This window comes from Corvus moneduloides, chromosome 6 (assembly GCF_009650955.1).
Source record: "Corvus moneduloides isolate bCorMon1 chromosome 6, bCorMon1.pri, whole genome shotgun sequence".
Classification (NCBI taxonomy): Eukaryota; Metazoa; Chordata; class Aves; order Passeriformes; family Corvidae; genus Corvus; species Corvus moneduloides.
The window spans coordinates 35,445,959-35,462,916 of record NC_045481.1 but is presented as its reverse complement, the minus strand read 5'-3'; the positions used below and the strand labels follow the sequence as shown (position 1 = coordinate 35,462,916).

The 16,958-nt window shown below is 39.1% G+C and overlaps 1 protein-coding gene and 1 long non-coding RNA gene across 3 annotated transcripts in view; one reads left to right on the top strand and one right to left on the bottom strand.

Annotated features, from left to right (window-relative positions):
• The window catches only part of MAP3K9 (mitogen-activated protein kinase kinase kinase 9), a 63,079-nt gene that overhangs the window by 13,607 nt on the left and 32,514 nt on the right, over positions 1 to 16,958 (top strand). Inside the window, exon 3 of one of the 2 annotated variants that reach the window (XM_032113065.1) lies at positions 14,167 to 14,347. The exons of the other annotated variant lie outside the window; for it this stretch is intronic. Within the exon in view, the coding sequence (XP_031968956.1) occupies positions 14,167 to 14,347 (181 nt within the window). The remainder of the gene's footprint in view (positions 1 to 14,166; positions 14,348 to 16,958) is intronic. 2 annotated transcript variants of the gene reach the window in all.
• Positions 10,398 to 13,000, bottom strand: LOC116445905. The gene is made up of 3 exons (XR_004240938.1): positions 12,362 to 13,000; positions 11,962 to 12,035; positions 10,398 to 11,200 (listed from the first exon to the last, which is right to left on the bottom strand). It is a non-coding gene; the product is annotated as an uncharacterized LOC116445905 (long non-coding RNA).

The window sequence follows — 16,958 nt, the reverse complement described above, 5'->3', positions numbered from 1 at the left end:
CTTATGAGTAACAGGTAAATACTTTTGCCACAAAGATTTTGTTTATCACAGCAATTTCTGTACTTAAGCTGGGGATTCCTGAGAGGTTCCTGGTATACTACAAAGAAATGCTAATATGAGTAATTGCTGTAAGGATGGTACATATAAGGGTGGTGGGATGTATGTGAACCAGGCCATGTGGTCCACCTACCACAAAAGCATTACAATTCCTGTTATTTCTCCTTTGTGAGTAGGGGCCTATGGAAAGATGTTAGAGAATAGTCTTTAGTTCCTTTTGACTTTGCACTGTTCAAGGATCCTGCAAATAAGAAAAATCCTGTCACTTTGATTAATAGAACTCAATATGCCTAATTCTGCCTGTTGAAGTGTTGTCAGTCTTGCCCTGGATTTATTGATTTGCTTTTTCTTGTTTGATGTAATCAGTCACATAATGTGTGGTTTTGATATGATTATGGTCATCTGATAACCAGGGAATATTGCTAATGCTTCATCAGGTTACTGTGTAGTCAGAATCTTTGATCACCGGGTAAGCTGGGTCAAAGAACCCTAATATAAATGTAGCACATCAAAACATGAACAGCTTTTTGATGGCTTTATTGGATGAGCTGTTATCTTGTGTGGACTTGCATGTACAACAGTGGAGGAATGCCCACTTTCTCAGCAGCTGGCAACTTGTTCTGCTCACCTTAAGGTCAAACTCTGCAGTATTCAAGAAACTCCTGAGTTTTACTATTGTCAGCTGTAGCTTGGTGTCAATTGTGCATCTAAGAACCTTTTAACATTTTTTCTGATGAATGAAAATACACCTCTCTACCTTTTTACAATATTTTAAATAAAATCTGATTTAAAAACCCCATAAAGCACCCCAGCTTCTGGTGTGGATTGTGCTGCTGCCTGTGAGGTTTTTATGTCTTTCTTACCTTCTACATTTTGCAGTACCAGCTTATTCCATGAATGCGTTGGTGTTATTTACTGTTTCATAAAGATGTCTTCATTGAAACCAAAACAAAAACAGTTTGGCTACCTTTTTTCATCATGAATTTCATGTTTATATTTGCCTGGAAACAGCTCCCACTGAACTAGCATTATTATTAAATCTCTTTTCAGGTGGTGTCTTGAGTGACAAATGATGAATGTCATTCATGTGATTTTATTCTTCCCTTTCCTTTTTTTGTTGTTGCCTAATACAAGTTCCTGATTTGTTGCAGGCTTTCAAACTGATACGGTTTGGCAATGCCCTGTGTTGAGTACAGATGTATTTATATTTTTGACTTGGAGCATTTAACTGATTATGAAGAGTATAATAATCCATGCCTGAGCTAAAGGTTGTTCCAATGTCAGCAGTATGGTAGGATTTAGTCTGAAACCAGAGCTGAACCGCTCTGTTTTTCCCAGGAACTCACCTGAGCATTCTCCAGGAGCATTCATAGTGTTTTGTATGGATCACTAAAGCGATAAGACTTTTTTCACCCTGCCTAGGTGAAAGGATCGATTCTAAATATATCGGGGCTTTGGAGGCCTTTCCTCTCCCCTCCCCCATTATGCATTAGCTCTTTAGAGTTACTGTACTGCATGGCTTAAAATCCAAGAACTGCTGTGCTGTCACATCCATCACCTCCTCTAGGTTGATAGAAGAGGACAGTTGTGCAGCTTTATGGATTTGCTGAACCCGGACTTGTACCCAGTAATTAAGAAGGTATAGGTTCCAAGGTACATATATTTTTTTAAATGTGCTGTTGCTGAATGGTTAGTAATAAGAGAGAAAATATTTGCTTATTACTAGAGGCAGTATTAATGATTTTTGGTTTTGCTTCTAAGATGTGAAATTTTGAGTGGGTCTTAAACTCTGTCCTCTCCAGGATCTTATGCAACACTTAGCCTTCTGCACCTCAAACAGATATTAGAATAAAGATGCAGTCCTACTGAAATGAGCAGCAGAGTACCCAACAGAAGGTGGGTAAAGGCTGCATGCGGAAAGCCCGGACTTATTCCATGTGCAGATCTGTTAATCACTTTAAGTACTTTGAACGCAGGATCAAGAGCAGATTGCTCGTTATCTGGATACTTGCGAAGCAAAGCTGTGCTGGCTGACTATGGAAGGTAGAGCTAAAATTGCAAATTAGCTTCTGGCAAACTGCTACAATATGAGGTCTCATTTTGGAGCGAATTTTTGAAATCCTTTCCCAGATGCTTAGTTCTGTCCTCAAGACAGAATGCCAGTGTACTGCCAATAGGACTTAATAATTAAAAAAAGGATTGCTTGGCAATCTCAGTCCCTTGTTCCCTTTGCAGTAGTGCTGCTTTTTGGACTTGTTTGACAAACTGCAGACTTAATAGCGATCTTCTGTCTCTCTGAGACAATGGCAGCAGCATGAAGCAGTATATTAAGGCTATCTTTTTATCTAGCATCCAGTATTTACCACCTCCAGCATCTGAGCTGACATGTATCTTGGGAAGTTTTGCTTATTTATCGGAGGGGAAAGTAGGATTGGAACAACCAGAGTAAGTTCAGTGAAACCATCTTCTATGCAAGAATATTTTTGTTTCATCTATGAATACTTGTGTCCTTGAAATAAGGACTGTTCAAAAGCTACAGGACAATGGTTAATACTTGTATTGCTATAGTACCTTCTGTTTAAGAACCCTGAGGATTTCAGGATGCATTGCATTTCTTCAGAGTACAGTGGAATTTTTAATTATTTTTTCAGATAAAAGCAAGTAGAAAATGTAGTAATTGGCCCATGCAAGAAACAAAAGATGCTTATCTGATTTTTCTGAACTGGTCTTCATTTAAAAGTATTTCACAGCCTTGCAGTGGTTGAAACTGTTTGGTCTGGAAATAGATTTAGAAGGCAGTGAAAGGGATTTGTACAAAGTGCAAATTATACCTATATTGTGGAGAGACAAGTGAAAAATATTCTGTAGGGTGAAATTGTCTGTCCCAGTTTTGAAATTCCAGGGTCTTAGTGTGTCAGGGAAGAAATTAAAGTTAAAATAAAGCTTCTTCAGAGCTCTCCTCGCTTGCATAAGTATTCTGTGGTCTGAAAAACATCCCTTAGAAAACATACATGGTCGAGTAAAAAGATTCTTTGTTGAAAACAAAGTTTCCTGTAACAGATTGGCTCCGTTTTGGACATACTCTGCCGTGGGTGGGTTGCAGAGTCTGGATCCTGTGATATTACTCAGTCCTTTATCCTCTCTGGCAAACCTTCAACTTCAGTAAGCCTTTAGCTTTTTTGGGAAATTTGTGTTAAGCAATTTTTGGATAAATTTGGAATTGTTTGGAAATGGAAATATTTTTCAGTTTCCTTCAACTCTTGCGCTTGAGACTTCTGCTGTATTGGTGGCAGAAAGAGGCTTTAATGGTAGTACCTTCCCGTATGGGCCTGGATTGCTCTTAAATCATACCACGGAAGTGACTTGCGTTATTTAGAACTGAAACCCTGCTCAAGTTTTGCATTTAAGGATCTTGGAGTGAAACAGCATTGGTTTTCATAAAGGTTTTACTTTGTTCTTTTGGTAAAGTTTCTGTACCTGGGATTTGATGGACTCTGATCTATCTCTTTACAGTACTTGAATTATCTAAATGAAGGAAGTAGATGGGCTGATGCTTATTCACCATCTGACAGCTTCTGTATTTTGCATTTTGATATTTTGCATTTTGGTCAGTAAAGCCACAGTAGGCTGTTCTGTTTTCAGGATGGAGGAAGAAATAAAATGCATCCAATATTCCCACCCACAATGGTACTCCAGCCAATGGTCTTTCACATTCCAGCTATGACAGGGTAAGCATTAGTTCCCTTGTTTATAGTTTCCAGTTAGCCTTAGTGATGTCGAAAACAGTCATTGTACAGTAGCAGATGAGCAAAGGCCTGTGGGAAAACAAATCTGGTACTAGGCTGTTGTGTCCATTGGTGCTTCAGTTGCTCTGGAATGATCTGCAAAAACATCCAACTGTGTTAAAAAGGTGTGGTATTATTCTGGGAAAGAAAAGTTAGGCAGAATAGTGTCATTTCCTGTGAATTTGACTTCCCTTGCCATTTTTCAGCCTTTGAGGTCATAACTAGTGGTCCTCTCAGCTCTCTTCAATCTTAACAAAATGAGAATAGATGTGGTGAAGCATTGGAAGTAAAGCAGAAACCTTGTTTAGAGTCCAGATAAAAAGGGAGACTGGGGAAAAAATTTCACTGAGTCCATACAGCTAGTTAATGATTTAAATATTAGAATTGAATGTTTCTACGGGAAATAAAATAACAAAGATGACATATTTAGCTTATTTATAGTCCTCCTGTAGTCATTCCCACCCATTGCTGTTGCTGCCATCTAGCTCTTGGCCTATGTCAGCAGCTGATATGGCCCTAAGCAGACAAAAGCACTACACAAAGTAATGGGTAGTGGCTGCTGGGTATGAGTGTGAGTGGGATACATTTACAGGCTGAGTGCTTTTGCTGGAGATTTTCCTCTTGTCTTGACTGCTTTCTGCCTTTGTAGAATGTTGGGTGGCGAAGCATTTGACCCACAGCAGAGCTAGTGTTGGTGGAGACTGAAACAGAACTACTGAAGTGCACTGACACTTAGAGGTGTTCATGTATTTCCACCACCTTTGAGGGTTTTAGGCCTTCTCAACCCTACATCATCAAGGTGCTGTGTCTGTTTGGTAGCTGGTGGTCAGGGCCTCACCTGGGACATCCACCACCTGCTTTGTCTCCAGGTGCAGGAGCTCCCTTTAAGCTCAGGCTTACTTGAAGTACCTTTATAGTCAGTTTTTCTTACATTTCTGGCAAATGAGCTTCTGGTATTTTGTTCTCCCAACCTGTTTCAAAGCCCCAATATCCACCCTAGCATGCTAGAAACACTATTAAATGGTACATGTCTCTGTGAAAAATTGATAAAGCTTAAAAATATAACAAAATACATGAGTTAATGTTGCTTTATCACTAGGTAGTAGCTTTTTCATGGTCTGCCTAGAAGTGCAGTATTTCAATAAAAGAGTAGTAGTTACTCTGGCACTAAAATCTGACTGTACTGTCTCCATTGGAGAGAAGTTACATGGAAGTTAAGTATGAAGCCAGCAATCATCCATCAAGTTAGAATTATATCCTGGTGTATCACAGATGACAAAGCCAGCTCTTTTCCCCCACAGTAAGTTTCCTCATCTTCTGGCCTTCTTCCTTACATATTTCTTTCTGTAAGTTTTCAGTTTTCATTAGACTCAGTCCTGCTCTTACTTCTTTTTCTAGTTCTTCTTCACCTAATTATTGTGACCATTTCCATCAGGCCTGATGTTCATTAGCTAATAGCTTTCTATTCTTGTGAGCCAGGTTTACTGAGTAGCTTCATGCACCGATAATTGACTTGGTGTGAACTGTGAGCTGGACCACACAAGAGACTGTCTTAGATTTTTTTTCAATTTTTTCACATTTCTTAATACACACACATTCTCTGGACGGGGAAATGGAGCATTAAGTTGTTGATATAGGTGTTGTCCTTAGGTACAGGGGCGATAGGCATTTTGGTGGTTAACTCTTGTGGTGGTATTGCAGGGTAATCCTGCTTCCCTTTGTATTCTTGTTACCAATTTTTGCCTTTTAAGTCAGAAACTTCTTTATTTTCTTGGTCTGCTGTGTGCCACATAAATTGGGAATACAACAGCAGAGTAGTTGAAAAAGCTGAAGCCAGCTTTTGGTATGCCTGGCTGTTCATACGATTTTGTGCAGTAGGTAGCAGCCCCTTTCCTCTACTTCAATATATAAAAGTGGGATATTTTTCCTGTGGAAGATCACACTGTAGTAGTTTCTTCCTGAATGTTGTTCTGCTTCTGAAGTGATGAGTCAGCTTATAGTACAAGCAAAGCAAAGAAGTATTCTGTTCAGGACTAAACTGTGCAGATTAACCTAATCCTTTCTCTAGGCTCAGAAACCAGAAAAATGCAATTATGACCATATTTTGCTGCCTTGATACTTAATTTTGACAGTTGAGGAGCCATTTTCTACTATCTATCTTTGATGTTGCTAGCAACTGGATCAGAATATGATAAAGAGTTTATTTTTCCTTACTTGCTGTTTCCCATTGCTTTGGCTCACTGGACACTAAGAATGCTGTCGAAACTGTTCAAAAGTGTATCTGAAAACTAAAATAACTATTCCAAAAGAAACAAGCAAAAATCTGACAGTGATACTGCCTTCCAGGGGAAATATCTGTGTGTGAAAGGTGGTTATAATACATTTTCTCATTCTGCTGGTGTAATGTGAGCAGAACAGAGAATTAAAGCAGCAGCTGTTAATTTCATTGCCAATTTTTTTTTCTTAATTTCCCTTGTGAAAAATTTCCTTTGGTGAAAGCAGTCTACCTCTTTAAACTATCTTTTTGTGCCTACTAGTAGTATAGTGTTGGATTAAAAATAGGAGGTATGTGACTGAGGTCTTATAGTGACCAACTTGAAACCTAAGTAAAGATTCATTATATTTGTTTTAGTGATCGGATTGAAAGATTTGGTGCAGATGGTTTATCTGTTTGTGTAGGATAAAGGAGCATGTTCAGAAGGAGAGTAGATGGGTTTAAGAAGAAGAGAATTAAAGGAAAGAGGTAGAAATGTATGTATTCTGGCAAAAGGAAAGAGATTCAGACTTAGTGCTTCTAGCATAATTGGAAAGAGGAAAAACATTGTAATACAAATAAGCGGAATGAAAGGTATATCAACATCGCAGTTATTTGCATTGCAACACTATAGTAAAGTTCAAAATATTCCCAAAATAAAATTGGCTCAGCAGTTTTAAAGTTCCTAATGCAGTGGCTAAGAAGTAGAAGTGGTACATATGAGATGGGGTTTACCCAGTCTCATAGGGTTTTTTAAAATATAGATACAAGTAGATCAAAGGATATACAGCTTTATGCCCCTCGAAGGTTATACATCTTTATACTCCTGTCTTTGTCTTGTCTTGGTGTAAGCTGCTCTTATGTCTTTCTGGTAGATACATGAGTGAAACCATGGCTGTATAATAGCTGGAAATGACGCCTTCCTTGCATTAAGGCTTTGGGTGTTTGTCAGGGGTGTTCACCATTGACTTCTCGACTGATTCAATGGTTATTAAGGTGAGTGGTGCAAGATGCAATGAGAGATGACCTCCAGCTGGCTTTGTGGGCAAAGGGGCAATTTTAGAACTTATTTTGCAGTAGTACCAGTTTGACTTACATTAGCTGTCCTACTAATAGAACAATATGTTTCTGACAACTTAATGATGTTCAGAACACTGAGGTAATCTTGCAACGGTAACTAAGTTGGTTTTCACCAGATGTGTCTCTAACATCTTGTGTGTAGGGAAACTTCTGTAATTGAAACAGCTTGTTTATACCAGACCACAGAGATTCATGTGGTTTCAGTAAACACTTAGCACAGATATGCCTTTAGTTATGACAGGCTCCTGTGGAGGGTAATTTGCACATGTATATTAGACTTACGCTTGGAATCCCTTTCTGTAGAGGCTTTGTCTTTTCTCTGACGGCTTGGAGCCTAGGAGGACTGCCTTCTGAGATGCTGTGAGTTGGCTTCATGTAAGCCAGCTTTCATTGTAATGATCCATGGCAATAGAGGGGGGAGAAAGGGAAGGAGAAGACATTTACCTTTTGAACATGTAAGGCTGTGGCAGGTGTGCATCTGTTGCATGCATGCAAGACAGAATTTCATCTCTATAGTTTATTACTTGCCTCCAGGGCAACCGTTCTGTAGTTTAATCTGATAATTTATGGCAAAGTTGTAACTTGGCTAGCATTTCATCTGTTAATTTTTGTAACTTCACTTTGTATTCTTTCAGAGTTCATTTGATGATTTGGTCTTCTGTTTTGCCACTTAGAACTAATCAGTGGTTTTGGTACTGTACATTATGTCCTTAATAACAAAATTTTAAATCTGCAGGTATCAGTATTTTCACTGCAGTGATTCCTCCTTCTGAAAGGCATCTATCTCCATAATGGCTTGTGATGATGAGACAGAAGATCCAGCAGTAGGAACTACATAAAGGCTGGAGGATATGATGGCATTTTAGAAATCTTAACCAAGTTGGTTTTTGTATTGCTTTGAATATTAAGGCAGATGTTTTTTGTCTTTCTAGTGAAGCATAATAATTAGGAATTCGGTGGAACAGGAGGAAGAGCTGACTCAGTGTCAGGTAACATTGTGTCAGTTGTACTTCGGGGGATCTGTTCCTATGATGTTTGTTTTCAGTACAAATCTTTGTTTAAGCAACAAAAGCATCTAAGTTGGCCCTGACTCTAGAAAAGAAACCCTCATTCTTCTTGAAGCCACTGATACACAACTGTGACTCATGAAACTGAGAATCATACGCTTTGGGATCTGTTATCACTAGGATCTGGATGCTTCTACAGGCTTAATGACTTTAGGTAAGACTGATGTGGGAATCTGTGGAAAGCCTGCTAGCTATTAATGCACATACAGAATGATACTAATAATGGGGAAGGTAAATTGGCTTCACCTGACCTCAAGAAGTTGGTTTCCATTGCTTTCAACTCTGCTAGAAAAGCTGCTAGCTCAAATCACAAACAAGCGTAAGAGGATCCTGGGTACATCATCCATTCTTGCTCTTCCATACTAAGAAACCATCTTTAAATGGTACCAGCATTGACAGAGTTAACACCCTGTCACTCTTCCTACAGATTGAAACTGGCATGCCATGCAATGTTGCCTTTCCTCTTTGTTACTGCAGCTTGTTTTGGACAGAGCAGAAGCCCAAGCATCACATAGATGGAAGCCTCTATCAAAAAGTACTGAAAATGTAACAATGACAAGTTAGGAAATTTTTCGCAAGAGTCTGATAGGAAAATACCTTGATGCTTCTTGTAGGACACCAAAGATGTTCTTTGAGAATATGGAGGAAGCTCAGTAGACATTTTCATTTCAAACAAAAAAGACTAGTATTCATCATAACCTAGATAAGAGGAGGCCCAGTGCTTAATTTCTACCTTTATATCTCAGCTCTCTAACATGCCTTGATTGACTGTTGTCTTTCAGCACTTGCAGTCTGCCTGGGTCTCAAGGAATAAAACATTGGGGTCAAATCAAGGGTCAGTAATGACTTTTGAAAGTCCATGTGGTGATCGAGTTCTTAGTACACTCTCAGTGGTTTAAATTACACAGCTAAATCATATGTATCTGTATCTGGATGACTGCCTGATCTAGGGAAGGTCTTGCTGAGAGATACTACGGCAAGTTTGGTCGTATTCATTCTACACTGGGACATGTGGAGATATGGAAGAGCTGTCCTGCTGGACAGAACTTCTGTGAGCGGTAATTAATTTCTCATTGTCACATGTTTATTTTCTAGAGGACAAGTTCCAAGTCCTTCAGGAATACATGAAAGCATATGTGAGCACAAATGGATTTTTACTCCTGTAAGGACATGCATGCATGGTATGCTTCACTGAAGGTTGCTAACCATTTTAATGTTACTTTAAGCCACTGTGCTTTCCTTTGCACTTGCAGTATGCAAAGAGCATGGTGATTTGCTATATTAAGTTGTTTATCTGCAGCATTTGGATGCTGAAAGCTGTCTGAATGTGTTTGCAATATCTGATTTGCTTCACCAGTCCCCTTTGCACACTGCTGGTTGGCTCCTACCATGCTACTTGAGATCAGCTTTTAGCCTGTGCTACAGAGGAAAAAGAGGAGCAGTAGTACATAGCAGACCTTCATCTACAATTTGGCTGGCTCTGTGCATGCAGACAGGAAGAGATTTTTTACATGGGCCTTGCTGAAACAGGGAAAGGCTAATCCACCCCTAAAAAGCTGACACATTCTTCATATTCCTGCTGGTTTGGATCTTGTTCTTCCTTGGTTGCTTGCAGACTAGGTTCAGTGTCTCTCCTGCCAAACAGTCTCTCTTTTGAAGGCTGGGAATGTGAAAGATTTTCTATTAAATTTTCTACCTGTTTTAAACCTCTGTATCATGGGCAGATCTTTAAAATCAGCAGACAAGAATGAGATTTACTTCCTTGATATATTAGCTGTGTTTTGGCTTAAGTGCTTTATATTTGTGCCTGAACTTGTTTGTTAGTGTAGTAGGTTGACCCTGGCTGGATTCCAGCAACCCACCAAAGTCCCTCTGTCACTCCCCTCTGCACCTGCACAGGGGAGAGAAAATATAATAAAGGGTTCATGAGTTGCAATAAGGACCAGGAGGGATCACTCATCAAATACCATCACAGGCAAAACCAGACTTGAATTAGAGACATTAATTTAATTTGTTAACAAAAAAATCAGGGCAGGATAATGAGAAGTAAAAGATCTTGAAAAAGACACCTTCCCTCCTTCCCAGCTCTATTTCCTTCCCCCACCAGTGCAAGGAGACAGGGAATGGGGGTTGTGGTAGTTCATCACACGTTGTTCCTGCTGCTGCTTGGGGAGAGGAGTCCTTCCCCTGCTCTGGTGTGGGGTCCCTCCCATGGGAGACGCTTCTCCATGGACTTCCCCAGCATAAATCTATCTCATGGGCAACAAACTCAACAAACTACCGCAACATGGGTCACTCTTCCTGCACTCTTCCCTCATGGGGTGCAGTCCTTCAGGCACAGCCTGCTCCAACATTGGTCCGCCATGTGGTCCCAAGTCTTGCCAGGAAACCTCTCCACAGGTCTGCAGGTCCCTGCCAGGAGCCTGTTCTGTGTGAGCTTCTCACAGGGTCACAGCCTTCTCTCAGGCATCCACCTGCTCCGGTGTGGGTCTCCTCCGTGGGCTGTAGGTGGATCTCTGCATCTGTGTGGTCCTCCCTGGGCCGCAGGGGCACCGCTGCTTCACCATGGTCTGCACCATGGACTGCAGAGAAAGCTCGGCTCTAGTGCCTGGAGCACCTCTTCCCCTTCCTTCTGCACTGACGTTGGTGTCTCCAGAGTTGTTCCTCTCACTCTCACTTCACTCTTCTCTTGATGCAATTACATTCTGCATGATAACTGTTTGGGTTTTTTTTATTCTTCTGATATATGTTGTCACAAAGGTATTACCATCACTTCTGATTGGCCCACCCTTGGCCAGCAGCACATCCATCTTGGAGCCACCAGGGATTGGCTCTGCTGGACATCGGGAAAGCTTCTAGCATCTTCCGGCCCTCCCAATACCAAAACCTGGCCATGCAGACTCAATACAGTTGGGCCAGATGTTGATTGTCTGGCTAGTGTTAGCTCAGTCTCAAATCTGTTAAAAGAGGGAAAGGTACATTAACTCTGTAAGTATAGGGAGTATGTTGCTTGTTTGTGTTTCATGTGTCTTGTTTGTTTTGTTATAGACTAATACGAGTGCAGAAGTAGTACTTGCAAGAGAGGACTTGCACTGAGAATACTAAACAGGGTGTAATAACTGATTGTAGGTAAAACTCAGAAGCAAATGAGACCATGTTGATTAGCATAAGCAAAATGCATTTGCAGTGTCCTAGCAACCTTCTGTGTGTTCTCTGCAAAAGAGATTTTTTTTTTTAAAGAGGAAACTGAAATGAATTCATATTTCACCTATTCTTCATTGAAATTCAAGCAAACACAAGAGGGGCGAGTCAAGGTTTTTGGTTTGAAAATCTGACAGATGGGCGAGGGAGACTCCTGGCAGTTACAAGTGAGCCTGTTGATACTGAATAATATAATAAAGGGAACTGTAACAGATGCTGGAAAGACTTACCATTCTTAAAACTAATTTTGAAAAATTTGGATTGCAAGATTACTATCCCAAGCAATTATTACAAGTAAATAGAAAAGGAGCCAAGGATGTAAATAAGGAATCAAGGACTTGCAATAAATCAGTCTCTTTTGTTGCCCTTCTCTGTGATCTTCTGTCATGGTAATTTTTCTTACTACCCTGCATCTGAGTAAAGAACAAGTTCTGGATACAAAATGCCTATGTAAGTACTAATTATTTTGTTAGAACTTAATACAAATCAAGGTAATTAGATTTAAATAACCCCTTACCTGTAAGGTATGTACAAAGTATGTGATATATGGTGCTCTGTCCTGCTGTTGAGCTCATTCAGACAGAATATGATCTGTGAACAGTAAATTTGTTTGTTCCTCATTGTGATTATGGAGGGAAGCAAAAAAACCCCCAACCCCCCCCAACCCCATACTTTCTTGTCTCAAAGTTTTACTTTAACTTCACAACATCACTGTACATCTCTATATTACTGCATTTAAATTTAAAATTAGATTTTGTTATTCTGCCAGTTCTTTAGGCAGAATGGATACAAGCTAGAAAAAGAAGCACTATGTATGTTCTAGGAAGCTTTTCACTTTGCAATCAATGAGTGACTTGCTAGCAATTTCTTTTAGCACTTCTTCATCTGCTAGAAAGAAGTAGAAAAGTTAGACTTACTTGAAGAAAAGGCCCAAGGAAGGCACCTTCTGTACCTTGGTTTCTTGTGGTGGCTCTGTTGTGCACTGAAGTATTGCTCTAAAAATGCGCATGCTTTTGCCAAAATGAAGAGAACAGTAACTCTAGGCCTCAATCTCTTTTCTCTGTAATTTGGAAATGGAGCATGTTAGAAGAAATTTTGCAAAAGAAGCAAGAACCAGGAGCTTAACCACAGGTGTAGTTTCTTCACACCTTAAGTTGTCCCACAAAAATATTTGGAGTAGTATTTTGTGAATTCTGAAGCCTTGTAAAAGGGTAACTGACTTTTTTAAATTTTCAAAGAACAATTTCTTTAACGTTATTACTAAACTAAAAGCAGTTTTTAAACATTGTAAATGTGTGTTACTTATTATGTAGAAGGATTCAAATAACACTTATTTTTTATTTGGTAAGAAACCCCATTTTGATTATTGGAAGGAATGATACTCCCCCCACCCAAAAAAAAAAAAAAAAAGAAAAAAAAAAGCTGTGTTAGCTTGAGGCTGACATTTGAGTCTTTTCATGGACTGCTGAAAATGGTCCTGAAGATGATTTTTATATGTTCTGTAATTTTTGCAGCATGTTTGCCTTTCATAGTGGTTTTTTTTTTTTTTTTTATGATCCACAATTGTTTGGTTATGGGGTTTTTTTGGTTCAGTTTGGTTTTTTTGCAATTGATGTATCCATAGAAAATGGAAAAAACATTCTCATGTTTTCCAAGAACCTCTGTCTGTAGTGTCTGTAATGACATTAAAAACGGAGTAGCTGCATAATGATGGTGTGTGACTGGCTTGATGATTTTTGATGTGAAGTCTTTAGAATAATAGTAATACAAATACTTTTTTCTTCACGGTGCTTTACAAAGTGGCTGAAAATAATTTCGGGGTCTTATGGTTACATTAGTTATGGAAGTTTAGTGCCCTCATATTCTGTTGCTTTGTTACATTGCTTAGTGCAAAGTTTGGTCACTTTGCACTAAGATAAAGAGGATAATGAGATGCTGCTAAAGCAGAGTGGATACTTGTGGGCTCTGGTTTACACTCGGTGGTGTAACAGTACAACTTCCCGGCTACAGAGGAAAATGTCTTATATCACAACATTCTTGAGTTCTGCCTCAAGGTGTTTTTAAAGTTCTTGGGTATGGACTCCTTTGCCACTGAAACAGAGCAGAAAAAAGTAGTTTAATAATGATGGGGGAGGGATTCCGTGGGGAATTCCGTATATGAATTCTGGAATTGGGCATGTTATTACTGATCATAAATATGTTTTTTAGTAGTCACTTAAAAGAAATTTGTGCATAGAGCTTCTACTCCTAACACATTTACATTAAGGGTATATCCTGCCTGTGTGTGTGTATCCGGATTTAAAAAAAAAAAAGTCCTCTAAGCAGTTCAAGAAAAAGATGCTATTACTGGCTTGCTGAGAGAGGATTAATTAGGAAATGTCTTCCCTTATCTGGATTTCTAGAAGTTACAGTGGTTCACTTCCTCTTAGCAGAGCATTATTATACAGAATGACACTAGGCACTATATTAAATAATTATCTTATTACGTATTTGTTCTGTGGGGCTTGGTACTTTGGTTAAATTTGAAGTTATTTGCTGGAGAACTGTTCAGTTGTCAGATGAAGGGATCAGCCTGAAATAACTTGTAACAGGGTATGGTATGTTTGAATAATGAAAAGTCAGGGAAAATCTTGAAATTTGGGGATTCTCCAGGAGAATCTTTTTTTCATAAATACTAGCTTTACTCTGCATACCTTTTATTCCCCCCCTCCCTTTTCTCCAGTACTGATACTCGAAAAGGTGGAAAATGGAGATCTGAGCAACAAGATGTTGAAGATCACGGATTTCGGCTTGGCCAGGGAATGGCATAAAACTACCAAAATGAGCGCAGCTGGGACATATGCCTGGATGGCTCCTGAGGTCATCCGCTCTTCCATGTTCTCCAAAGGCAGCGATGTTTGGAGGTATTGATTTGGCGTTAAGTGATTGGATGCTAAAGAGTAACTAGACCTTCCAGGAAACCTCTTATGTGTCAGAATGAGTAATGGTCAACCAAATATTAAAATTCAGGTCTTAAGAACACTTTATCTACCAGCTTTCCATCTGTCAGACTTATCTCAGACTTACTGTTACTGTAGAAAGTAAGTGGTGGACCAGCTACTGCATGCCTCCTAACTTTTGTTGTTCTGTAAATTTTCATTCAGATTATTCTGGGATTCATAATCCAAATCCCCTCTGCTTTATCTAAACTAAACTTTTTGTGCTTATTTGGCTATTGGTTGACATAATCAAAGGCCATAATACAATCTGAGAAGTACTTTATTTTTTTTACTGTTTTACCAACAAGATAATTTTGAGATATTTTGATTTGGTAGCAGTCTGTCACTGATGTATGTGTACACTGTACTTAATTGAATTCCTCATCCTGTTTCAATCCAAATACTATATTTTTCGCTTTAATAATAATTTTATTAATTATTTCTACCCTTCTAATCTTTCACCTAGTAGATATGTGAAAGAGATGGTAGATCTCATATCTGGGTCCATCTGAGTATGTAATCCATAAATAATAACTTGCATGTATGTATTGCCTTTTTCATTCATGCACGGGGATTTTTGTGAATGAGGTAATTTGGTGGGGAGGAGTGTAAGGGTTGGCCCGTATCCTTCCAGAAACTGACTTCGAATACCATGATTAAGTGGATTGGTAAATATAGAATTCAGTAAATAGCTCTAGGACGGCGACTTTTCTGGATGCTGGATGACTTAGAATTAGTACTGAGCATCTGAAACAGATGAAATAGAGAGAATTTTGTTTTTCCTGTGGAGAAAAAGGTGTTGAAATGTCAGGGTCTTTGTCTTTAGAGTAGTAAGATTCTCTCGCTGGCCACTAATGCTCCTGCACAAGTGAGTGCATGCTGTAAAACCTGTCAGGATAAAGAAATAGCCCAGATGGTAGGCTTGTCTGGCTGTTAGGGCAGATATTTGGTGTGGGGATTTTAATTTTCCTTGTCCAGTTTTGCTGAATAGATAATGTGTTGCCTTGTGATAAGTCTGTGAACTTGTATTTTGCGCACTGATGGTGTGGATAATATTCTGACTCTGTAATTAAGTGTGGTAGCCTCTGTAGTTAATCTGAGACAAAATGAGCAAGAACCAGGCTTTTATTTGGAATGAAGTCTGGCAGAAATGAAAATCATAAGGATGTGCACCTTTTCTGTGCACGTGATGATAGTACTGGTTTGTACACAGCTTGTCAAGCTAAAATCTAGACTTGCTGTTCTCTGAAACAGTGCTAGGAAGGGCCTTTAAGGGTAACCTTAGGGAAAGGGGGAACAGTTCTACTGTAACTTTACTAACCCAGGCATGCTGTGAACAGATCAGTAGATGTTCTGTACCAGTATGAATTCATTTTTTAAAAGTTAAGAATTATTCAGTCAGTTGGTGATTTTCATGAAGGTAGCACAAGTGCCTTCTATACCTATGCAAAAGTCATTGACTTAAGGACTGTGAATCACTTCAGGATTTAAGGACTCTAAATAACTTAAATTATTTGTTTGTTTTTCAGAAGACTTTATTTCTACTTTTGAGATTCCTTCATCACTTTCTCTTGTTAGTTACCAGTCTTCTCTTGAAAACACGTTGAGTTCCTCATAATACTCTCCCTTAAACAGAGAGTCATCACCATTAAGACAACTTATGTACTGTCTCTGAATAAGCCTTTTCTTTTTGGCGGCTAAAACCTCTTTATTTGTAGTTAAACAAACTGCAAAGAACATGTATGCAGAGGAAAAATGCTTGCCAGTGCAATCACTACTGGTCTGTCAATGATTCTAAGCCCTAGATTTTACAAAAGCAGTCATAGTATTGTATAATAAATCCTGTCCCCACCCAAGGATGCAACCTGAAATTCTTAACAGGATGAACTTTTTTATCATATTAGACTTGCCCCTCCTCTTGTCCAGTTCAACCACTTGGTTAATCACTGGAGTCATAGGGTTTTTTTTTTGCCTGACAACCTTCCAGTTAGTCTATGCACCATCAACAGAACTGTCTCTAATGTTCACAAACCCTTTTATTTCAACACCTTTTCTTTAAAGCTTATTAGAATAATACTGCTGGCTGAACTGTTGCCCAGCCTTTGAACAAGAATCTTGTTCTCCTTGTGTTCTTGCTGCACCAACAGGTGAAGAAGATGCTGAAAAAGATGCATGCTAGGACTGAAATTTCCTGAGTCAGTCTTATTATAACTAACTGCTGCTTCATCTTTTCAAAACATGTTTCAAGCTCCATTTAAAAAGCTCTAGCTGTTTACTCTAGAGTAGGGTTGGCAAAGAACTTAAAAAGAGTGAGGAATGGCCACACATGGTATTTGTCACCAGGGTCTGGGCCACTGTGAAGCTTGTTCATAGTACCAGTACTTAGTAAATCTTGCTAGTGAAAACTTGTTGCTGTGAATTTTACTGTGCCATACCCACAAGCTCTAGATATACCGTAGGAACTTTGTGCTTATATTGCACAGAGGACAACAAAACTACAGTTTTATTTCAGTAAGTCAGTTCCTGTAAATCTGTT